The sequence below is a fragment of the Bubalus kerabau genome, chromosome X, assembly GCF_029407905.1.
Source record: "Bubalus kerabau isolate K-KA32 ecotype Philippines breed swamp buffalo chromosome X, PCC_UOA_SB_1v2, whole genome shotgun sequence".
Classification (NCBI taxonomy): Eukaryota; Metazoa; Chordata; class Mammalia; order Artiodactyla; family Bovidae; genus Bubalus; species Bubalus kerabau.
Genome location: NC_073647.1, coordinates 63,946,250 through 63,972,361, shown reverse-complemented (window position 1 = coordinate 63,972,361; position 26,112 = coordinate 63,946,250). Strand labels below are relative to the sequence as shown.

At 43.5% G+C, this 26,112-nt stretch overlaps 1 protein-coding gene across 1 annotated transcript; it reads right to left on the bottom strand.

The window, feature by feature from the left end:
• Positions 1–20,625: 20,625 nt before the first annotated feature.
• On the bottom strand, positions 20,626–23,696 carry LOC129638982 (tau-tubulin kinase 1-like). The gene is made up of 3 exons (XM_055563766.1): positions 22,772–23,696; positions 21,825–22,023; positions 20,626–20,836 (listed from the first exon to the last, which is right to left on the bottom strand). The coding sequence occupies exons 1-2, from the start codon at positions 23,376–23,378 to the stop codon at positions 21,866–21,868; spliced, it is 765 nt and encodes a 254-aa protein (XP_055419741.1). The 5' UTR covers positions 23,379–23,696; the 3' UTR covers positions 20,626–20,836; positions 21,825–21,865.
• Positions 23,697–26,112: the final 2,416 nt, after the last annotated feature.

Genomic DNA, 26,112 nt, shown 5'->3' with positions numbered 1-26,112 from the left:
CATGGGTAGAGGAAAGTTCAGTAATTTCCACTGGCCAGGGCCTACCAGTAGAATAGAAGCCTTAGGATTGTTTCGTGAGGTTATCTGCTGATTCCAATAACAGGAAAAGAGATAATTTCAGAGAGAACAACCAGGGCAGAAGCATCTTTTAGCAAAATTAAGTCAATTTTAAAGCCTCAGTAGACAATCATCCTTTCAATTAATTATCCTCCCAAGCCAGTCATCTCCTGGGGAATCCCTTTGAAGCAACAGTCACAAACATTTTTGGCACCAGGGACTGGTTTGGGGTAGACAATTTTCCCATGCACCAGGGTGGTGGGGGATGTTTTAAGTATATTACATTTGTTGTGCCCTTTATTTCTATTATTATTACATCAGCTTAATCTCAGATCATCAGGCATTAGATCCTAGAGGTAGGGGACCCTTGTTTTAAAATATGAGTGCTTACTAGGATTAGGGAGATGTGAGCATCTGTATCCAAAACAGCCATCCAGTGTTGTTAATATTTGGGAGCCCACACCACAGTTCATGTGGTAAGAGGGCAACAGCCTGCCAAAAGAGGCCTGCTTTGAGAATACTGGGTCCTGATGTGGGGGCGGCATCGAGTGTGTGTGTGTGTGTGTGTGTGTGTGCATGTGCACCTATGTGTGTGAAGGAGATTGTACCCACATTTGCATGTGTGATTGAATGTGCATGTTTGTGAACAACTTAAGGAGGAGTATGTTCATGTATGTAAATTTATGACTGACATGGTGTATGTGAAGCATATTGAGGTGTGTGAGTGAGTGCATAACTATTTTAGTTTAAGCATATTTGTATTTGAATGAATTTGTCCATGTGTCAGCGTATCTATGGATGGCAGTAAATCTTTGAGCATGTTCATTTGAGTGAATGTGTACTTTGTGGACGTATGTGAGCTTGTCTGTGTGTAGGAGTGAATTGAGCCTGTTCATATGTCAGTGTATTAATGTGCTTTTGTGTGTTTCTGTGTGTTCACGTTTTTGAGTGAATTTGTAAGCATGTGCATGATGGTAGCATGTTTACCTCTGAGTGAATGTGGAACCATGATGATCTGTGTGAGCTTGTTAATGTGTACATCTATTTCTGAATCCATGCATGGATGTATGTGTGAATGCTGATCATATGCATGTACACAACTGTTTTAATGAGTGTACTTGTGAGTTTGTGATCAGGTTCACTGTGTGATTATGTGAACATGTTCCTGTCTGGGTGTAAATGACTGAGTATATACATGTGATCATATTCCTGTGTTCGAATGAATATGTAAGCATATCATGTACTTTCATGAATGTGAGTGAATGTATGCTTTGCATTTGTGTTTTTGTACATTTGCGCTTGCGTGACTGTGAAAAAAGTCTGTCATTAAATGCATGAGCATGTATATGTATATCGATACATATATACGTGCATATTATTAATCTACAAGTATAAGTGGATACAGCAACGTGTGTGTGTTAATGAATATGTAAACATGCTTGTGTTAGGGCATGGTAATGTGTGTGTTCTTTTCTGTGAGTGAATGTGATTCTGTCTATGTGTGACTAAATGTGTGTTCACTTGTGTGGAAGTGATAATGTGAGTGTGTCTATGTGCAACTGTGAGTGAATATATGAGTATCTGTGTGTGAGAGATTGTGTGCATGAATATGAATATGATCCTGTCTAAATGTGAATGCGTTATCATGTCCAGGTCTCAGCATGAGTGATTTTGCAGTGTCTGTGTTAATACACATGTGTGTGTGTATGAGCATGCAGGCTGTGTGAATAAGTGAACTTGTTCCTGTGTGTGAAATTGATCATACATGAGTGATTCGTGTGTTAGCATGTTGTCTGTTAAATAAATGTGAGAGCATGTGCATGTATGAATGTGTGTGAGAGGTCGGAGGGAGTGGATGTAAGTGTGCAACTGTGTCAGTATACAAGTCCATTAGATATGTGTATTTTTGTGGGAATTTAAGTGAGAGTGTAGACTTGTTAGGGAGATAACATGTAAACATGCTTTGTGTGTCTGGGAATGTTCACATTTAAGTATGTTCATGTATGCGTGAACATCTGAGTATGCCCGTGAGTGTGAGCATGAACATATGTAAATACAAGTGTGAACACCTTTGTGTTTTGAGCATGTTAATGTGCAACAGTGAAAGTCTGTTTGTGTATGAATGAATTCGTGTGTTCATATCTGAGTGCGTGAGCTCACACATGTATGGGAGCATGTTCATGTGTGTAGACTATTGCATGATCAAGTTGGTGTGTGTGAAGGTGTTAATGTATAATTATTTTTCCTGAGTGGAACTGAATGTGTAAGCAAGTTCATGTATGTGAGCATGATGTAAATCTGAAGCAAAGTTGTGATTGTATGTGGGCAAGTCTGTGTACATGAATTAATCATGTGAGTGAATATGTCAATCTGTTTATTTGCACGTGTTTATGTCTTCAAGTGTTAATGGAGTGTTTGAGCAGGATTTTGAGTTTTATCGAATATGAGCATGTGCATTTATGTGAAATTTTCTTTGTGTAAAAAAATTTGTGAGGGTTTTGTGTGTTTGAGCATGTTAATATATGAATAAGCTCATTTTGTGAATGTGTCAATTTGGGTATATGTGAATGAACATGTAAGTAAGTATGTGTCATTTTATTGAAATGTGTGTTTATATGTGTATGCTCATATATGTGACTATGTGATGGCATCCATATGTGGATTAATATATGAATAGGTACATGGGAGTGAATGTAGGAGCAGTTTTCTGTGTGTATAATTCAGGTCGGTGAAAATCTCAACATCTTAGTTTGCGTGACTGTATGAGTGTTCTCCACAGGACTGGAAAAGGTCAGTTTTCAATCCCAAAGAAAGGCAATGCCAAAGAATGCTCAAACTACCGCACAATTGCACTCATCTCACACGCTAGTAAAGTAATGCTCAAAATTCTCCAAGCCAGGCTTCAGCAATATGTGAACCGTGAACTTCCTGATGTTCAAGCTGGTTTTAGAAAAGGCAGAGGAACCAGAGATCAAATTGCCAACATCTGCTGGATCATGAAAAAAGCAAGAAGAGTTCCAGAAAAGCATGTATTTCTGCTTTATTGACTATGCCAAAGCCTTTGACTGTGTGGATCACAATAAACTGTGGAAAATTCTGAAAGAGATGGGAATACCAGATCACCTGATCTGCCTCTTGAGAAATTTGTATGCAGGTCAGGAAGCAACAGTTAGAACTGGACATGGAACAACAGACTGGTTCCAAATAGGAAAAGGAGTTCGTCAAGGCTGTATACTGTCACCCTGTTTATTTAACTTATATGCAGAGTACATCATGAGAAACGCTGGACTGGAAGAAACACAGGCTGGAATCAAGATTGCCGGGAGAAATATCAATAACCTCAGATATGCAGATGACGCCACCCTTATGGCAGAAAGTGGAGAGGAACTGAAAAGCCTCTTGGTGAAAGTGAAAGTGGAGAGTGAAAAAGCTGGCTTAAAGCTCAACATTCAGAAAAACCAAGATCGTGGCATCCAGTCCCATCACTTCATGGGAAATAGATGGGGAAACAGTGGAAACAGTGTCAGACTTTATTTTTCTGGGCTCCAAAATCACTGCAAATGGTGACTGCAGCCATGAAATTAAAAGACACTTACTCCTTGGAAGGAAAGTTATGACCAACCTAGACAGCATATTGAAAAGCAGAGACATTACTTTGCCAACAAAGGTCCTTCTAGTCAAGGCTATGGTTTTTCCTGTGGTCATGTATGGATGTGAGAGTTGGACTGTGAAGAAGGCTGAGTGCTGAAGAATTGATGCTTTTGAACTGTGGTCTTGGAGAAGACTCTTGAGAGTCCCTTGGACTGCAAGGAGATCCAACCAGTCCATTCTGAAGGAGATCAGCCCTGGGATTTCTTTGGAAGGAATGATGCTTAAGCTGAAACTCCAGTACTTTGGCCACCTCATGCGAAGAGCTGACTCATTGGAAAAGACTCTGATGCTGGGAGGGATTGGGGGCAAGAGGAGAAGGGGACGACAGAGGATGAGATGGCTGGATGGCATCACTGACTCGATGGACATGAGTCTGAGTGAACTCCGGGAGTTGGTGATGGACAGGGAGGCCTGGCGTGCTGCGATTCATGGGGTCGCAAAGAGTCGGACATGACTGAGCAACTGATCTGGTCTGATTTGATCTGATGAGTGTTCTGGGATTAGATTTGAGTGTATCTAGATTTGAGCAGATATATGAGCACGTTTGTGCATAGAAACACACTAATGTGAGTGTGCTCATTTGCGTGAATGAAGGTGATGATATGCTCCTATGTGTGATTGAATTCATGAGCGTGTTTGGGAGTGGTTGTGAGTCTGTAGGTATACATTCATGTGCAAGTGTGAACAAACATGAATTTTATCTGTGTCAGCGTGTGAGAGAATATCAGTACTGATAGCTTACGGTGAATCATGTCCAATTCGTGATCTCTGAAGAAGATTTAGCTTCAGAACCAGGGACCAGGCTTGATCACTCAAGAGCTTTTATATAGCCGAGTTTTATTAAAGAATAAAAAGGGACAGAGAAAGCTGCTGACATAGACATCAGAAGGGGGATGGAGAGTGTCCCCCTGGCTAGTCTTAACAAGGGAGCTATATACTTTTTTAATTTGTTATTACAAAAAAATCAAAATAATGTTCCAAGGTTGTAAAGATCTTACTAGACCCACTCCCACAATTTACATTGTAAGATGACAGGATTAGAACTAAGGATAGAAAGATCTTGCCAGGTGAACTCCCATAATACACATTTTAAGATAACAGGACTAGTCAGAAGGTTGTTCAGTTCAGTTCAGTTCCGAAGGTTTTTAAGAAGGAGCAACTATCCTCAAGCAGGATACATTGTTGTTAAATAATCCTTAGCACAGTTTAAGCCAAGTTGTTTGTTGTGTAATCATCAGCTTAAAAGAAAAAAACTTAAAGAAAAAAAAAAAAAAAAGTTTGTCCTTTTCTCCTCCTTGAGAATTCCAGACCCCTATCTGTTCCTTGAGAGCCCTAGCTAGACCCTTTTCTCCTCCACGGGGACCCCGGACTTCTTATCAACCCACCTAGGAATTGTCTCTCTCAGTATGTTGATGTGTGTGAATGATGTATGAATATGCTGCTGCTGCTAAGTCGCTTCAGTCGTGTCCGACTCTGTGCGACCCCATAGACGGCAGCCCACCAGGCTCCCCCGTCCCTGGGATATGTGTGTGTGAGTACAAATGTATGCTATTGTGTCTATCGGTGTGTGAGCATGTTCTTTGGGTGACCCATTTAATATGCATGTATCAGTTCAGTTCAGTCGCTCAGTCGTGTCCGACTCTTTGCGACCCCATGAATTGCAGCATGCCAGGCCTCCCTGTCCATCACCACCTCTCGGAGTTCACTCAAACTCACGTCCATCGAGTTGGTGATGCCATCCAGCCATCTCATCCTCTGTCGTCCCCTTTTTCTCCTGCCCCCAATACCTCCCAGCATCAGGGTCGTTTCCAATGAGTCAACTCTTCGCATGAGGTGGCCCAAGTACTGGAGTTTCAGCTTTAGCATCATTCCTTCCAAAGAACACCCAGGGCTGACCTCCTTCAGAATGGACTGGTTGGATCTCCTTGCAGTCCAAGGGACTCTCAAGAGTCTTCTCCCACACCACAGTTCAAAAGCATCAATTCTTCGGCGCTCAGCTTTCTTTATGGTCCAACTCTCACATCCATACATGACCACTGGAAAAACCGTAGGCTTGAGTAGACGGACCTTTGTTGGCAAAGTAATGTCTCTGCTTTTCAATATGCTATCTAGGTTGGTCATAACGTTTCTTCCAAGGAGTAAGCATCTTTTAATTTCATGGCTGCAGTCACCATCTGCAGTGATTTTGGAGCCCAAAAAGATAGTCAGCTACTGTTTCCCCATCTATTTCCCATGAAGTGATGGGACCAGATGCCATGATCTTCGTTTTCTGAATGTTGAGCTTTAAGCCAATTTTTTCACTCTCCTGTTTCACTTTCATCGAGAGGCTTTTTAGTTCCTCTTCACTTTCTGCCATAAGGGTGTGTGAGCATATTTCTTTGTATGAATGTGTGAATTTGACGTGTGAGTGATTTGAGTGTGCATAAGTAGGAGCACATGTGTTTCAATGAATATGCAAATATGTCCGTGTGTGAGCACGTTCAGGCTTTCCAGGTGGTGCTAGTGGTGAAGAACCTGCCTGCCAATGCAGGAGAGGTAAGAGATGCGGGTTCGAACCCTGGATTGTGAAGATCCCCTGGAGGAGGGCACAGCAATCCACTCCAGTATTCTTGCCTGGAGAATGCCATGGACAGAGGAGCCTGGCAGGCTACAGTCAGTAGCGTCGTACAGAGTCAGACACAACTGAAGTGACTTAGCACCCATGCATGTGAGCATGTTCATGTGTGAGTGAACCTGAGTGTAAGAGTCTCTTTGTGTGTGAATGTACCAGCGTGTTCATGTGTAAAAAAACGTGAGCATGTCCACATGTGTCAACATGTTGATGCAAAAATGTAAGACTATGAGTGAGTATGTTCAAGAGTGAATGTGTCAGCATGTATCTGAGTAAGTGAATGTATGAGAATTCTTATGTGTGTTATAGATTTCATGGGAAAGTGTGACTGAATGTGTGAGCACGGGTTTGAGTGTGTTTCTTCCCCCTGGGTTTTTTTCAGGACTGCATGTCCACATGGTGAAATGTAAGGCACTGTGCACAAATAAGCTTTTCTTCTCTATTGGCTCAAAACTGTCTATAACCAGCTGTACAGCTAGGGCGCATTATTCTCTGTAAATAACATCCCACCGCTCCTATAGAAACACGTGTGACTCTCATGATTCAACCTGCTGGCTTCACTGCAGGCTAACTGCCCAGAAGCTGACCTGCAAAGGGAGAAATCAGTTATCCCAAGTCGAATGCTTTAGAAAGCAAAGTGCTATTGGGAATAATTGTCTGAATAACAACTGAGAAGTAAATGGGGCTCTGTGTTAGGTCAAATCCCAGACACTAGCATTTAGGGTTACCATGATCAAGCCCCAGCAAAGTGCTTACAGGAGTTGCTATAAACACAGCCCTTTATTCCAACCATTCAGACCCCACCCCCCTCAAACATGCCATTAGAGAATGGAAGCTATGTATGTCAGTTAAGAAAATCTAGCAGGGCCAGGGAGCCAGGGACCCCACCGACCCCAAGGTCATACTTCTCATTCTAGACCATTTAGTGCCACTCAGACAGCCATCCCTTTTGGTGGGATCCAGAAGACCCTAAAGGGCCAGCACAGAGCCTGGTCGAGAGACTCCCAGCGATAAGAGCAAATGGGAGCTGAAATACAGTCCACATTCTCCTCATCAAGCTGTGTGCCCTGGCTCTGAGATGCAGCCCAAAAGACGGGAGACGTGTTCTACTTTATCTTCCCAGAGAGGACGCCCTATGTGCTAGAAGGGATCTGCATGAGAACGTGGTGGAAGTATCCATACATCTCAAAAAGGCAAATTAAAAGTGTTATGGACTGCGCGTTGGTGTACTCCAAATACAAATATGTACAGCCTGGGGGGAGTGCCACTGGTAAGTGCACTGGTAAGGTGCAGCTGGTTTGCTGCATTTCAGCTCTTTTCAACCTAACACAAAATCCTTTCTTTTTAAATTTTATTTTATTTTTTAACTTTACAATATTGTATTGGTTTTGCCATATATCGAAATGAATCTGCCACAGGTATGGTATGGAGAGGGAGGAGGGAGGAGGGTTCAGGATGGGGAACACATGTATACCTAACACAAAATTCTTAAGTGTCATGACTTCCCTGGTGCTGCACTGGCTAAGACTGCACTCCCAACGCAGGGGGACCAGGTTTGATCCCCGGTCAGGGAACTAAATCCCACATGCCACAATTAAATAGTATGCCACAACTAAAGGTCCCACATGCTGCAAATAAAGATCCCACGTGCCACAACTAAAGATCCTGCATGCCACAACTAAAGATGCCACATGCCACAACTGAAGATCCTGCGTGTTGCAACTAAAAAGACCTTGCATGCTGTAGGTAAAAGATCCCACATGCCACAATGAAAGTTCTGCATGCCACAAATAAAAAGATTCCACATACCCCAACTGAAGATCCTGCATGCCACAACTAAAAAGATCTCACATTCTGAAACTAAAATATCCTGCGGGCCACAAATAAAATGATTCCCCATAATGCAACTAAAGATCCTGCCTGCCACAACTAAAAGATCCACATGCCACAACGATCTCACACGCCACAATTAAAAAGATCCCTCAGCTGCAACAAATATCCTGCATGCCCCAGTTAAAAAGATCCCACATTCCACAACCAAAAATATCTCACATGCTGCAACTAAAAGATCCTGCATGCCACAACAAAGATCCCATATACTGCAACAAAGTTCCTACTTACCCCAATGAAAGATCCCATATGCTGCAACTAAAGATCCTGCATGCCGCACCTAAAAAATATCCCATATGCCCCAACTAAAGATCCACACGCACTACCAAGATCCCACATACCATGACTAAAAGATCCTGACGCTGCAACGAAAGATCCCGCATGCCACATCTGAAGATCCTGCATGTCAAAACTATAAAGATCTGGCAGGCTGGAACTAAAAGATCATGCATGCCACAATGAAGATCTTCCATGCCACAAATAAAAAGATTCCCCACGCTTGAACTAAAGATCTTGCATGGCACAACCAAAAGATCTCATATGCCACAAATAAAAAGATCCTTCATGCCACAACAAAGATCCTATGCCACAATTAAAAAGATTCTGCATGTCGCCAACAAAGATCCCACATACCACAACAAAGTGTCCACATATCACAACTACAAAGATCCCACACGGCACAACGAAGATCCTGCCTGCCACAATTTGAAAACCCTGAAAGCTGCAACAAAGATCTCACATGCTACAACTAAAGATCCTACATGCCACAACAAGGATCCCACACACCACAGATAAAGATACCTCATGCTGCAACACACATCCTGCATGCCACAACTAAAAAGACTCCCATGCTGCAACTAAAAAGATTTCACATGCCCCAACAAAATGATCCCACATGCCAAAAACAGAAAGATATCCCACATGCCGAAACAAAGTTCCTACACAGAGCAATTAAAAAGATCACGCATGCCACCACTAAAGATGCCACATGCTACTACAAAGACTCCACATGCCACAAGAAAAATCACACATGCTACGACTAAAAGATCCTGCATGCTGCAACTAAAAGATCCCATGTTGCAGCAAAGATCCCACATATCACAACAAAAAAGATCCCACATGACAAACCGAAGAGCCTGCCTGCCACAATTAAAACTACCCCACATGCTGCAACAACAATCCCACATGGTACAGTTAAAGATCCCACGTGCCACAAGAAAATCCCATATGCTGCAACAAAGATCCCACATTCAGCAACTAAAATATCTCACATGCTCCAACTAAAAGATGCTGAACGCCACACTAAAAGTTCCCACGTGCCACAAGAAAGTTACCACATGCTTCAACTTAAAGATACCACAACTAAATGGTCCCACATCCTACAACTAAGATCCCATATGCTTAAGAAAGATCCCAATACTACAACTAAAAGATCCAGCAAAGGTCCTACATGCTGCAAGAAAGATGCCACATGATGCAACAAACATCACACAACTAAAAATAGCCTCAGTTCAGTTCAGTCGCTCAGTCGTGTCACCTACATGCCACAAATTACAGATCCTACATGCCACCAGCTAAAAGATCCAACATGCTACAACAAAGATCCCAGATTCCACAACAAAGATCTGATAAGTCACAAATAAAAAAGATTGCACATAGCACAATGATGACACTGCCTGTCGCAATTAAAAAGACTCCACATGCCACAACAAAGATATCAACTAAAACAACTAAAGATCCATATGCTGCAACATATTCCCACATGCTGCAATGAAGATCCCACATTCTATAACTAAAAATATCTTGCATGCCCCAACTAAAATGCAACTAAAGATCTCACATACCACATTAAAATAACCCACATGCCAAAACTAAGATCCTAATACCAAAACTAAAAGATCTCGCATGCTGCAACAAAGATCTCACATACCAAAACTTTTTAAAAGATACTGTATGCCACATTTAAAGATATCCCATAACACAACTAAAGATCCCACATACTACAACAAAGATGCCATATAATAGAACTGTAAAGATCCCACATACCACAACAGAAAGATCTCACATGCTGCAACAAAATCCCACAGGCGGCAATGAAGAACAAGCATGACCTAACTAAAAGGGTCTTACATGCCACAAGTAAAAGATCCAACATGCTAGAACTAATAGAGTCAACGTGTAGCAACAAAGATCCCACATGCCCCAACAAAGATCCCACATGCCAAACTAAAAGATCCTGCATACCACAACTTAAAGATCTCACATGCCACAAAAAAGATCCTTCATGCCAGAACAAAGATCCCACATATGAAGACTAAAAGATCCTGCATGCCACAACTAAAAAGATCCAGCAAGCCACAACTAAAAGACCCTGCATGCTGCAACAAAGATCCCACGTGCTATAACTCAAGATCCCACATGCCACAACAAAATCGGACATGTTGCAACAAAGATCTCACATTCTCCAACTAAAAATATCTTGCATGTTCCAACTAAATGATCCCACATGCCTGAACTAAAATATTTCACATGCCGCAACTAAGATCCCATATACTGCAACAAATATCCCAACACCGCAACTGTAAGATCCCACATGCCACAACAAAGATCCCATGGGCCACAACAAAGATCCCACATACCAAAATGAAAAGATCCCATATGCCACAACTAAAGATCCCCCATGCTGCAACAAAGGTCCCATATACCACAACTATAAATATCCCACACGCTACAATGAAGAGTCTGCCTGCCACCATTAAAAAGACCCTGTATGCCGCAACAAAGATCCCACATACCGCAGGTAAAGATCTCATGTGCTACAACAAAATCCTATATGCTGCAATGCAGATCATGTATGTTGCAACTAGAAGGATCTTGCATTTCCCAACTGATAGATGCCACATGCTGTGACTAAAATATCCCACATACCACAACTAATAGATTCTGCATGGTGGAACTAAGATCCTGCAAACCAAAACTAAAAGATTCTGTATGTAGCACCTAAAGATGCCCCATGCCACAACTAAAGATCTTGCTTACTGCAACTAAAAGATCCCGCATGTCACAACTAAAAGTTCCTACCTGACACAACAAAGATCCCACATATCACAACAAATATCCCCATAGCACAAGTAAAAGATCTCACAAGCTGCAACTAAACATATTCCTCATTCTGCAACTACAAGATCCTACATGCAACAACTAAAAGATCACATATGCTGTAACTAGAGATTTACATGCAACTACAAAGATCCCACACACTACAACTAAAAGATCCCCCATGCCACCACAAAATCCCACACACCAAAGCTAAAAGATCCCATAGGCTGCAACTAAACAACCCGCAAACTAAAAATAAATATCCCACATGCCCTGACTTAAGAGATGCTGCATGTAGGCAATGAAGATCCCATGTGCCACAACTAAGACCCAACATAAACTAATAAGTTAAACACATATTTTTTAAAATTTCATTTATTTTAATTGGAGGCTAATTACTTTACAATATTGTGTTGGTTCTGCCACACATCAACATGAACCCGCCACGGGCGTACACGTGTTCCCCATCCTGAACCCCCCTCCCACCTCCCTCCCCGTACCATCCCTCCAGGTCATCCCAGTGCACCAGCCCCAAGGATCCTGTATCGAACCCGGACTGGTGATTCGTTTCTTATATGATATTATACATGTTTCCATGACATTCCCCCAAATCATCCCACCCTCTCCCTCTCCCACAGAGTCCGAAAGACTGTTCTATACATCTGTGTCTCTTGTGCTGTCTTGCATACAGGGTTATCGTTACCATCTTTCTAAATTCCATATATATGCTTTAGTATACTGTATTGGTGCTTTTCTTTCTGGCTTACTTCACTCTGTATAATAGGCTCCAGTTTCATCCACCTCATTAGAACTGATTCAAATGTATTCTTTTAAAATGACAATTAAAAGGTCATTAAAAATACCCTCAACTGTCTACAAATGAACTTATCTATGAAACAGAAACAGACTAGCAGACACAGAGAACAGACTTGTGGTTGCCTAGCCTGGGGTGCGGAGAAGGCAATGGCACCCCACTCCAGTACTTTTGCCTGGAAAATCCCATGGACGGAGGAGCCTGGTGGGCTGCAGTCCATGGGGTCGCTAGAGTCGGACACGACTGAGCGACTTCACTTTCACTTTTCACTTTCATGCATTGGAGAAGGAAACGGCAACCCACTCCAGTGTTCTTGCCTGGAGAATCCCAGGGACGGGGAAGCCTGGTGGGCTGCCGTCTCTGGGGTCGCACAGAGTTGGACACGACTTAGCAGCAGCAGCAGCAGCCTGGGGTAGGGGGAGGTTGTAGGGGAGGAATGGATTGGGAGTTTGGGTCTAGCAGATGGAAACTATTATACATAGAATGGATAAACAACAAGGTCCTACGGTATAGCACAGGGAATTATATTCAATATCCTGTGATAAACCACAATGAAAAATAATGTAAAAAAGAATGTCTGTATATGTAAAACTGAGTCACTCTGTTGTGCACCTGAAATTAACACAACATTGAAAATCAACTATACTTCAAAAAAAAAAAAACAACCCTCAAGTGCCTAGTAGCAGGTTTCCTCTTTTATGTGGACTAAGATGGACACGATATCCTGTCAGCACCCTGTCAAAAATCTAAACCAGCTTCATTTGCAAGGCTTTTGCTGAAACAGAGAAGTCACTGGTTATCAGTAAACATCACATAGTTTCCCAGAGAACAAACAGCAGGGAGTACCCCAGCTGTCACCTGAGGGCCGTGCCTTCTCGGGCACACACAGACGCATGTAGTCCTAGGTATGCACATTCTTTCCCCTGCTCCCTTCTCTTCATATGGTGAGTGAGCCAGAAGCATGCACTGAGGCGGCCTCTTCCTCTTCTCCTCTCCAGCTTTTCTCCAGAGGATGGGGCACAAAGACTGGGTCAATGTCACCAGGCAGGATGAGAGGCTGGGATAGAGTGCAGGCATTTGGGCAAGTGGAGAGGAGAGGAAGCAGGCAGAGGGCAGCCGACAGAAAAAAAGAATTACTTCAACCCCCTAAAGAGCCCCATCTTGGAGTCAGCATGGACACAGCTCTCCATGTTGGTGGGGATCCATCCAGGGGCAGCTGACTGCTCCAGGAAAAGTAATCTTCCACCCTCAGTGCCCTCCTGAGCTGAGCTAACAAGCCTACATTCTCCTGCACAAAGTCACATTATCTGAGCTGGGAAGGACATTTTGTTGTCACAACCATGTTAAACTTTCTCTTGTATACCTGTTTTTAGAACTGGGAATGTGGCTTGACACAAAGAGAGAACCTTCTGGCTTTACCCAAAAAATTCATTTCAGATTCTTAGGCTTTAAGGCTGTCTTCTCAAAGACATTCATTCTGGGAACTGGCATTTCTCTCATTAATCATGTGCTTCCAGCCTGGAGGTGTCTTGGATGAGTATACTCAAGTACCCAGCCTGAGCCCTACAGGTATCTGGCCTTTCCAAAGCTTTCTGATGTGTCAACCAAGATACCTGAGGCTTTTAGCAGGTAGCTTTCCTTCCCGAGGGCATGGGAATAGGAACAGGCCCTGAGCATAACTGTGATCCTAACATATTTTCACATGCTGATCAAGAAACATCAGTTCCTGCAACGTGTGAGTGTGTGTTCACTTTATATCCTATAAAGTCACTACAAGTAATGAATTAGTGACCACTAAACCATTGCTCCCAGCGGGTATACAGGGTTAGGTTCCTATGCTCCTTGTGAATCAATATATAAACTTGTTGTATGGCTGCTTCTGTCTACAGTTACAGTTTAATCCAACTAGAAACCCAGAATTTACTAAAAGAATTTATATTAACAAAATGATAAAAGCTTCTTCCAACAAAAGACTCTAGAGCCTGTCCAAGGCTAAAACAATGGACACTCCCAGTAGTGTCTCCAATGAAGCCTCTTCATTGTTGAGGATTTAATAACCTTTGTTCATGCCCCCTGGCATCTCTGGACTACCCATGATTGCTATAAGTTGCCCACAGGCTACTGATGCAAGAAACTGCCCTTCTTGGCTTTGTACTACAAACCATTAGAGTGGCAAGTATCAGCCACATAATGAGCAATCATCAAAATAGAGGTTCTCAGAGTCCCTGAGCCAGTGACACCCTGTACACAGTTGCCCAGCATGCCTTGGATCAAGGAACCAGCACCCCAAAACCTCAGCATGGTTACTGAGCCTCCCTGTACAAGACAGTTTCTGGCATATCTTTCTTGCAAGAGGGCAGATGAGATAGTGGTAGAAGAAGCCATCCCTCTTCCAGACCTCTTGGCTACCTGGGGAGCCCCTTGGAATCCCTTGTGTGGGAAATATTGAATGTTTGTACACTACATATGGTATTGTCACCATCATCCCCTGGAGGGATGGAAAGCAGTCATACTGATGGATAGTGACAATACCCATGATAAAGGACAGGACCAATGGGTCAGCACAATTGGCCCATCCTCCTTTTAGTACTGGATGCCCTGGCTGGCAAATGGGCCCATCTGTACATTTTTTATAAACTCTTGGGCCACTGCCTAAAAGTTGTCCCAGTTGAGGTAAAGAACTCTGGGAATCACTGGCCTCACAGGCACACAAAATATATATCAAGATGTTATGGACCGAATCCTATTCTCTCAAAATGTCTATGCTGAAGCATTAACCCCTATTTGACTGTGTTTGCTGACATGGATGTCATAAGCATGGAGCTCTAACCCAATAGGGGGGCATCCTTATAAGAAGAGGAAGAGATACCACAGAGCTCTCTCTCTCCCCCCACACTGAACAAAGAAAAGGCCATGTGAGGACACAGTGAGAAGACAGTTGTCTGCCAAGGACAAAGGTCTTACCGGGGTACAAATTCTTTTAGCAAATTCTAGATTTCCAACCAGATTAAACTGTGGGCCTTTGCATCAATTTAAATTCATTCCTCCCTCTGTATTCAAGTTTTCTGATGTGTTTCTCTCTGATCCTTTTTGCTTGTTTGTCACTGGATAAACTTTCTGTGTGTGATGGGGGAGGTGTCCTCTCTACTCTGCTCACAATTATGCGTTTTTTTCCTTCAGAGAGCCTCAAATCAGTTTCATTAGCGCTAGGGGTCTCCTCTATGACAATGGTTGCTTAATAAATTTTAAAGTCTCTGGCTTGAGTTGGGTTTGAATTCATTTCAGCACTGTGTCACAAAAGTGCTATGGTCATTTTTCCCTGTATCTAGGATGATCAGGACTTTTACTACATCAGGGCCAAAGGTAACAGAGTGGCACAGCAGAAGATTGCTGGGCTCCCAAGCCAGAGGGGTACAGACTGAAACCATCTTCTGCTATGTGCTGCCACTTCAGTTGCATGGATTTTTATTTATTTTTTTTTTTTTTTGTCTTTTCTCTCTGTACAAATCCCCTCAGAATATTTCACACTCCTAGCAGTGCAAATTTACAACTTTGGATTTTTATCTCGTCTAATCATGAGTGGTCCAGACCTTCTGGGTGGTTACAGGGATAGTTTAGAGACACAGTGACTCACTTCTTGGGAAGCCCAGGAAAGGTGGACACCGCAGGCCCATGTAGGACATATGGGAGTTGCCTTCTGGAACAGAGTGAAGCAAAAGGGTCTGTGGGAAGAGGGATTTGCAGTATTTGGAGGGTGAGGTAGCCCCTGGTTCCTGAGCAAGGATGTGATTGGCTTCTTTGAGTCAACAAGAAACCTGAAAAGGAAACACTATACAGCGATATTAAGTGGGAATGCATCTGGTGCATTCAACATGGAGGTTTGTTGCTACAGGATCCTATCTGGTGGAGCAGAGCGGGGACAGAAACTTGAGAGTAGGCCATTCAAGGCTCTCTCAAATATACCACATGTCAACTCAGTGCAAAATATTATTTTTAGCCATCATCTCACAACTGGCCGCTCCCTGCTTACACGCACAAACGCACACACACATAAACACAGAGGCCAGTACACATGACTGAGGAGAACTCAGACCCTGGACATGGATGGGCCGACCCTGGATGGCAGTTCCCCAACCCCCATGGCCGGGGCGCTGTTAGCTACCACAGTAACACAGGCACTAGAGCAAGGGGGCTCCGTCTAAACTGCACGTCCCCACCTTCATCACCAATTCCTCTAGGAACTGGCCAGTAGGCAGGGTGCATGGGCAAGGGTTTAAAAGCCCAGGCCATCTCCCCCAGCCGTCTCCTTCTAAAAGTTTGTCCATTCATCCACCGCCCTCCCAGTTCCTGGCAGCTTGGCGACTTCCGCTTACCAATTTAAAAAGTCCAGAATGACGTCAGGAACATCAGAGGAGGCTGGGCTGGACGTCAAACTGGAGTTTCCAGGTGGTATTGCAGTTGTTCCCCTTCAAGAGCAGGATCCTGTGGAGCAGTAGGAATACGACGACTCGCAGCACCTCTGGACGCCATAGTTCCTAGTTGGAGAACACTGCAGACAGCTGTGGACCTGGAGGAAGACAGACGACAGGGTGAACCCGTAATCTACGAGGTGGAGGGAGTGGAGGGGGTGGGTGAGTGTGGGGGAGTAGAGCTTGTTTTTCCTCTAAGAGCCAGCCTTTAGGGTGAGCCCATTTTACCTTAGGGAAGGTGGGGATGATCAGTGACCCTGAGCCTGAGAGCGGCAAGATCAGCAGCCCAGGAACTCCACTCCACGAAGCACGCCAAGGACGAATCCCTTTGCTTTGGAGTGCATAGCCTTTGAAGCACTTTTGCCTGCCAGGGAGCCTTCAGGAAGCCTGGCACGCACCTGGCTCTGCCCACCCCGATGGCATCGCCAGGTTAGCAAATTCCACAGATGCCAGGAGCCATTCAAAAAGACATGCGATTCTGCCTGCTATTACGGCTTGGGCACCACCTAGCCCTCTGCTCATTCTGGTCACTGTGGTCATTCCTGGGTCAGCTCTAGCACCCTGGAAGGCTGGAGAACTGGGCTGCGTGTTCGCAGCAGTGGGGCACCCCACCCTGCACCTTCCCTCTGCAAAAATGCAAAATCTGCTTTTCTCTTCAAACAGCACATGCCCAAGAGTTTGCTTTTCATTGTGAAAGGAGTAAATGGACTGTCCATGTTGAATTCTGAAAGCTCTAGACAACTTCGAGGGATCAGAAGATAGTTGACTGGGGATCGTTCTGAGATCCTTGGGCTTCCAGGCAACCCAAGTGCCTCTCTTCTGGAAAGGGTAGAAGAGGTTCAGTCAATGAGTTTTATGATAGGGCTCTGGAGGGTCATCAGGACAGAAATTGGGCACCTGGAGTGCCCCCCTCCCATAGCTAAGGGGTGCAAAGTTGACGTGAGGCTTCTTGGCTGGCATCATAGAAGGGGAAGGAGGCAAAAGTCAGTGTATCAGATCTTCAAGGCAGTTAGCCCCTGGAGAGCAGGCCACTCTAATGCTCCAGCATCCTGGCCCCAACATGTAGACAGAAAAGCCTCACAGTTTTACTGTTTTAGTTTACTTACTAAGTTGTGTCTGACTCTCGGGACCCCACTGTAGTCTTCTCTGTCCCTAAGATTTCCCAGGCAAAATACTGGAGTGGGCTGCCATTTCCTTCTTCAGGGGATCTTTCCAGCCCAGGGATCGAACCCGTGTCTCCTCCATTGGCAGGTGGGTTCTTTACCACCGGGCCACCAAGGAAGACCCCCTTGTGACTATGGAAATTACCAAAAGCTTGATGGCAAAAATGAATTTCTTTCCAGAGCTTACATCCCAGATATATATGAGCAAGATTCCAAAAGACAGTAAGGAATATGAGAAAGTCACTTTGTGCTTTTTGAGTTTTTGTCTTGGTCATTTATTAGAATGTACACAGATATCTAGATTGAATGGACTTAAACATGAATATGTATTATGACTTAGACATGAATATCGTATTTTGAGGTAGAGGAAATATCACTGACCTAGGAGTTAGCCTATCTGTTATCTGACCCAGCTCTGTCACATGACAATGAGTATTTCAGTTTTGCTAAAGTATAAGGTGCATTGGGAGGTAAGACAAGAGGTAAATGAAGTAAGAAGCAAAAGAACAGGAAGCATCTGGCCTAGTGAGGGCCACACATTCAGTGCACAGAAAATACCTACTCAGTGAATAAATGAAGCTAAGAAAGAATGCTTTATTTTATAAACAGCAAACATTTATTTTTCACAGTCCTAGAAGCCAGTTTATCCAAGATCAAGGCACCAGTAGATTTGGTGTCTCCTGAAGTCCACTTCCTGGATCTTAAATGCCAACTTTTCACTATGTCCTCACTTGGCAGAAGGGGCAGAGTATCTCTCTGGACCCTCTTAAATGAGGCGCTAATCACATTCGTGAGGACTCCACCCTTATGACCTAGGCCCCTCCCATACACTCCACCGTCTAATACCATTGCCTTGGGAATTAAGATGTCAACATACAGATTTTGGGGGGATGCAGATATTCTATTTATGACACTTACACAATTTCCATACTGCCAGTCAAGTGCCATGTCTAAATCCAAATAAAATCACATCATTTTCTTACTTTAAAAATTTCAGACTTCTCAGTAACTGGCAGAGAACGTTTCTTCATGTTTTCTCTCCATAATCTACTCCACATACTCCACTTTCCATCCACATCTCTTCTTTTATTTTTAAGTTAATTTTTATTGGAGTAGAGTTGCTTTACAATGTTATAGCCGCTTCTGCTGTATAACAAAGTGAATCAGTTACCCCTCTATTTTAGAATTCCTTTCCATTTCGGTCACCACAGTGTATTGAGCAGAGTTCCCTGCGCTATACAGTACTTTCTCAGAAAGAGCATTTTCGATCTGCTTGTCCAAACTGAGGAATTTGATTTCTAATTTACATTTAGCAGCAAGCTTTTGGAGGATTTGTGCAGGAAAATAACACCATCAGGAAGAAACTTTCAGTTACTTTCTAGAGGAGAAACTGAAAGAAAGAGAGATTGGTGACAAGGAGAGAAGTTAGGAGGGTGGTGAACACCTCTGCTTACAGTAATGGCAGGCTTAGTAATTTGGACTAACCACCCCAATGAGGACAACTAAAAATTACTGGATGAAATGTATAAAGAAAGTATCTTTGTTAAGCACTAAGAAACTATGAGACTAAAATCTTCAAGAAGACAAGACCCCAAATAAGAAAGCCCAGCACTCAGAGCCAGTTTTTCCTGAGGGCATTAGCTGAATCTAGAAGAAAGAATTATGGAACTGATCTGTGGTTTTGGTGGCCTCATGGGAAAAGAAAATGAAAGTCAAATCCCACAGCTCCAATGAGTAGGTCTGATGAGCTCTGCCACCACTTTAAGCTGAAAATAAGTGACTACCCCTTTCAGGTAATAGTGAACCACAAGTAACAAGCACTGGAATAAATTGCAGCCTGGATATACATCACTGTAGTGATCCAAGGAACTTCAAGCCCTGTACCTTATGTAGGCACAGAAGGAAAAAAACATATGTTGTAAGTGACAGCCAGAATGAAGAGTAGAGTATAATCACTATGGCCCATATTTCAAAAAATTAAAAAGTATGTTTTAAAATATCTTCAGGGAACAGAAAATCATAAAAAGCAGCAGAGACTGAATTCTCTTGGTCTCCAGCCATTAGGACTCATGCGTTCACTGTGCTTTGCAGTGGCTTGGTTTTAATCCCTGGTCGAGAAAGGAAGATCCCACAAGCCATGAAGCTCAGCAAAAAATAAATAAATAAATAAAACTTGGCATAACCATTAGATCGTGATAAATGTAATCAAGAAAAATAAACCGAAGACAATTATTGAATTGGAAGATAGAGTAGAAGAAATCATCCAGAATTCTGCCTGGAGAAATAAATTAATATGAAAAACAGTAGGATAAGAGATACACAGTATATGTTTAATTCAAATCCCAGAAAGACAGGAGAGAGAAATGGGGAAGAAAATGATGGCCAAGGATTTTTCAGAGCAAGTGAAATGCACCGATTCTAAACGCTCAGTGAGTTCTAGGCAGGATAAAAAACAAAAATTCACTCCTAGACACATCATAGTGAAAGTGCAGAAAATCAGAGAGAATGAGGCTGTTAATGATCCAAGTTAGAGATAATCAATCTTGACCTTGGGCAGGAGCAGAATAAATTGAGACAAAGGGATGGGCCTCTAGTCACTGGCCTTTAGAATACCTTTTTCTCTAACTTACCTTGAAAGACTACTTTATAAACATGTTATCCATTTCATTCTTAATTAAGAAAATACATTTGTTAACAAATGTGTTTGTTAGAGCACCCTGACACCTAGGACCTGTTCAAATTGTCTTTGTTATACGGGGAAGGTCATCATCCTGTAAGTATGTCATCTCATGGGCAATGTACAGGGTGAGTATTCTCCACAGGAATTATGATGGTTAATTTTCGTGTCAACTTGACTGGGCTAAGGGAGAATTAATTTCAAACAAGCTTTATTTCCAATGTGAACAATACTATCAATTTTCTGTAAAAGGCAAGAGTAAAGTCAGATGTCAATAGTTAATATCATTTTGGGGCATTGAAACTTTGAAACAAAATTAGTATTTCAGGCTAATGAAAACAAGAATATCCATGAAGAACAGATTCATCTTTTCTTTTGCTGTCTGCTTCTTCCTCTGCCTTCCCACTGTAGGATGAAATAAGAGCCAGTTAACAATTGTACCTCAATAACATGCAGTGAGTTTCTAAACATGAGTCAATACTATGTACATCTATTTTCTCAACAAGGAGAAAACAAAAATGTTTTCTTCTTGTATCCCAGACCCTTGGTGATCAGGGAGCACATCACTGCTCACCCAAAACTTATCTCCCTCTTGCCCACCACTATAAATGCTTGCTGTTTCCTTGAAAGGCCACACTGTGATTTAAATAAGTCATTCCACCTTGAAAACTGGTGTTCCTTGCACAAATCATCAATCCCTTATATTTCCAGACCTTCAGCTTCCACATGTGTAAAATGAGGATGAGGCTTTATCAAACATCCACATGCATGAAAACTAAGAAAGAGTGAGAGAGTGAGTGAGAGAGACTAAAAGATGAATGAATAGAGGAAAGCGAAACAAAGATTTAATTACCAACTCAGTGACAACCAATAATATTACTGAGACTAGTTTCCTTTTCTTTTGAATAAAAAATCTAAATTGAACTAATATTTGTGAATTAATCCTGAAGTGCAGTTCTCTTGAAACCCTTAACATCTCACTACTTTGTAAGGAATCGCTCTCTCAAAGTCATTGCCAGTACAAGAGACTACAATTCTGTGGCCAGGTGATGATGACCCAGCTAATGCATGGCCTAGTCACTGTAGCTGCTGCTTCTGGTGACCATTCTCTAAACAAGCACTGGTCTCCATTTCCAGGTCTGGTAAATTTCCCTCTGTAGTAGACTTAAAGCTACAGGACAAAGGACTTGTGGCAATAAATGAAATACATTTCAGAACACACTGCCTCCTACATTATCTAGAATTCATTATTAACAATAAACTGTTTTTCCAAAATTAAATTTCAACAATTTTCTTATTTACTTTACAGAAGAAAAATTAAAAAATATAAAGCTGTTTTTAACAGGTATGTGTCAGGAATGGTTATGTCGTACGAAAGCCTATACAATAATACCTGTATTATCCAGAGCTGCTTTTTGCTGAGACCACATCCATTCAGAGTCCTTCAGGTTTTTCCTTTCCAGCCTCTTCCTCTTCATCAGTGTTTTCATACTGATCCTCACCATCATCATTGGGGCAGAATGATGCAGACATTGGAGTCCAAAGTTGGCAGGGAAAATATCCCAACTGAAAATCAGCAGCCGAGTCTAGGCCTGAGAGAAGAGAAATAGGTTTAATAAAAGAAACAACAAATAATACCTGGATACATTTCTAGCCTCCCATCATGTCTGCTGCTTGACAATTTTCACAAACATTTTCCCCCTCTCTCCAGTAGATCGGCACACAGATCTCTCTGATTATTTCTGGCCCCTTTGGAGAAGGGATCCGAATCATTTGATACTGGTACCATTTTGTATGGGTTTGTCGGAACTTCAAGGGAAAAAATGCTCCTTTGACTTAAAGACAAATTCTATGGGGACGCTCACAGATTCCTCAGTCGCTGAAAAGTGCCCCTGTGCTATGTCATCATTTTCTCAGATCCTCCTACCGAGAATATTCACATTTGTTAAAGCCGTTGACCAAAAGGGAGGGATGCCACTTGTTTGCCTCTAGGTTGGTAGAAGGCAGCATGCTTTTTCTCGAGACCATGAAGGTCTACAGAACTGGGCTTCCACTTGTGGCAATTGTGCCCGGAGGTTTTTGAGAGTTCTGACCCACTGCGTGACAGCTAGAGACCTACCTGCCTTTGAGCTCAATGGCCCCACAAGGGCTCAGCCACCACTTGCCCGCCTCAGCCCCTCCGGGATCACAGGCCTCAACCTCCCAGTCTCAGAGGCAGCAGTCAGGGCTTCCTCGCCCAGAACTCGGCCTCCACTGCTGGTTCCTCTGTCTTCTAGGAAGCAACCCCCTCCGCAGGATCCCGCAGCTCCCAGGCTGGACCGCCCTCCACCGGGTACTCACCCTGCAAGACTCTGCCTCCCTCTCCCAGGTCTTCCTGCTCCTGAGGAGGCACCGGACCTTCTCCAGGCTCCAAGGGTGGCTGGGAGCGGCCCCTGGCCATCAGGCGGTCAGTGGGAGGCCGGAACAGGACACGTTTGTTGCCATGGAAATTGTGTAGAAAGGAGTCGACGTCACTCCAGAACAGGGGCCCAAACGTCTCCACGCAGAACCCAAGGCCTATTACCCCTGCTGCACCCTCCTGCTCACTGTCGTCCTCCTCTTCCTCGCCCTCTCCAGACAGGTGCTCCTCCTCCTCCACGTCCTCCAAGTCGAAGTCAATCTCACCCTCTTCCTCGTCCTCCTGCATCTCTACATCTTCCTCCATCTCCTCCTCCTCTAACGGCTCTCTACCACATTCCTCTTCCACTGCGGCCTGTGGCCAACCCTGCTCCCCGGGAAGGGCTCTGGAGACCTCCAAGGAAGCCAGAAGAGCCGTGGCCTCCTCGACTCCTTCCGTCCCCTCCCAAGCAGATGCTTGGACCCCAAGGAGACTGGGGTCACGGCCCGCCCCGCCACCAGCTCTATCCGGGCCACCTGGGATCCAATAGTGCTCCTCTATGGCAGACATGGCAGGAGAGACGTGCCAGACAGTGATCGTCCTGCAGTGAGGTCTGTGGGGAAGATGGCGGCCGCAGGGCTGAGTGTTGCGCTGAGGAGACGCTGTTGGCAGTGGGACCGCAGGGTGGGGGTGGGGACAGCAGAGACGTCGGCTGCACAGGGAACAGGAGTCTGCGACTTGCTGGTGTGGGCCCCACAACAGGAATGGTGAGGGGGTGGCCCGCAGACTGGCCCACCAAGACCGAAGCTGAGCTGGCGGTGGACAAGGCGGGAAAGACCCTGATGGGCTGGCGACGGTAGGTGGAGCTGGAAGGGTCAACCGCGACCACTTCCTCCAGCGCCAGCTCTAAGCTCATTTGCCAGGAGGCAAGGATTGGCATGACCACCGTCCAATGAGTGATCAAGGCTTTCAGATTGCATGGAAGCCTTCCAGCACCAGGTCATACTTTGAGCCCTCAGGAGTCCCTTCCTTTACATTGCTGCAGCTGTTGCTGCTAAGTCGCTTCAGTCGGGTCCGACTCTGTGTGACCCCATAGACGGCAGCCCACCAGGCTCCCCCATCCCTGGGATCCTCCAGGCAAGAGCACTGGAGTGGGTTGCCATTTCCTCCTCCAATGCATGAAAGTGAAAATGAGTGAAGTCGCTCCGTCATGTCCGACTCCTAGCGACCCATGGACTGCAGCATACCAGGCTCATCCGTCCATGGGATTTTCCAGGCAAGAGTAGTGGAGTGGGGTGCCATTGCCTTCTCTGTCCTTTACATTGCACCATTGCAAAAACGAAATGGCAATGTCCCTACAGGCGGCACCCTGGGGTATGGGAAGCTGGGTGTGGTCCCCAGTTGCCACCTTGTGACAACTCAGGTCATCACAGATACACTTATTTTAAAAAGTTCATAAAGCCTTGAGAAAGAACATCAAAGGTAAGAGATGGAGAAATTGGAAAACATAAACTGAATTAAACGGGAGCACTGGATGTGAAATAGAAAAAATGAAACACACTACGTAAAACTAAAAGGTCATCATATGGTCCAGTTGATTTTAAGCATGGCTGCTCATTAGCAACATAGCTGTAGCTTTGGAGAATAAAAGCAATACCTTGGCATTTTTCAAAAACTTCTAAGATAATTCTGATATGTGTCAGGTTTTTCTATTAAATGGTATCTTTGGTGGTATAGAACTCTCCTACTTTTATGTTGACCACTCATGGAACAATGGTATTAAGTGAATAAGAGCTACTCACTAGTACGTATAATATATATTTTAGAAAACTTATTAATGTTTGCCTAACTAAAAAATTTATGACATTTTGATTCCACTTGTTTGACTTAGTATGAATAGAATGCTAGATTTCTAATTTTAAAAAAAAGGTGTGCAACAACCAACAAAGTTTTACTATATAGCACTGGGAACTGTAGTCCCTTTGTCAATCTCCTGAAATACCTATAATGGAAAACAAACTGAAAAATAATATATGTGTATATGTATAATATAATCACCTTGCTGTGCACCTGGAACTTTGTAAGTCAACTATACATCAATAGTACGTATATATATACACACATATATTTATTTATTTATTTATTTTCTTTATATATAGGTAAATATAAAGAAAAAAAGATAAAGTGCATAGATCACATATGAACAACTGTTTCAACCTCCTGTGACAGACAGAAAGAGACTTTGCAGGTTTTAATGTTGCTAAAGTTACTTAGAAATGAACATACAAGTTGACATGGATGCCTCGAGAATGGAGACTGGAGAGTGGAAGGAGTAAAAATAGGAGCTGAAAAGGGATTCATCGGGGCTCCCCAATTCACTTCAAGGCTCCGAGAAGTGAAGAGAGACTTCTTTTCATGACTGGGCTAATCACCTGCTCTACACTAAACAGTGACACCCCCTCCCAAATTCATATATTAAATGTTTACCCACTCCATCTCCCAGGTGATGGTATTTGGGAGTTATGGCCTTTAGTAGGAGACACAGTGAAGATAATCAACCTTGCCCTATATAGAGCTTATGCATTATAGATTTCACCCCTTATACCGGCCTTGTTTTCTTTTACCTAGCTCATATTTAATATTTTCAATGGGGATAGTCCATTGGGTCCCAAGCTGTCAAGCCCATTTCTAAGTGACAAAGACTCAATTTAACTTTATGAGCCATATGTCCGAGTGCCTATGCCCACTAGGGGATATTTTAGGAGCGTGGCTGCTATCATCTGGAGCACTGAAACACCACAATCATAAAATTCTTGAGGCAAATACATCTATTGGCTCTCTTCAGTAGCTCCCTTAACCCTATAGGGGCATCTTTTAAAAATTTAGTGATATCTTCAAGTATTCCTCTATTTTGTTCCCCAGTATTATGTTCAAAGCGTTTTCCTAAAGCATGCATTTCAGCATTTGCTGAAAAGTGAAAGTGAAAGTTACTCAGTCACGTCATGTCCGACTGTCTGCGACCCCATGGACTACACAGTCCATGGAACTTTCCGGGCTAGAGTACTGGAGTGGGTAGCCATTCCCTTCTCCAGTGGATCTTCCAAATCCAGGGATCAGACCCAGGTCTCCCACATTGCAGGAGGATTCTTTACCAGCTGAGCCCCAAAGGAAGCCCAGCATTTGTTGAAGTCAATTCCCAATCTATTTGCAGAAGTCTTAAGCCAATAAGCGCTTTTTATGTTTAAAAATATGATTGCACTATTGTGGTGAATGTCACAGGCATTTAGTACGTTCACAATGCTTC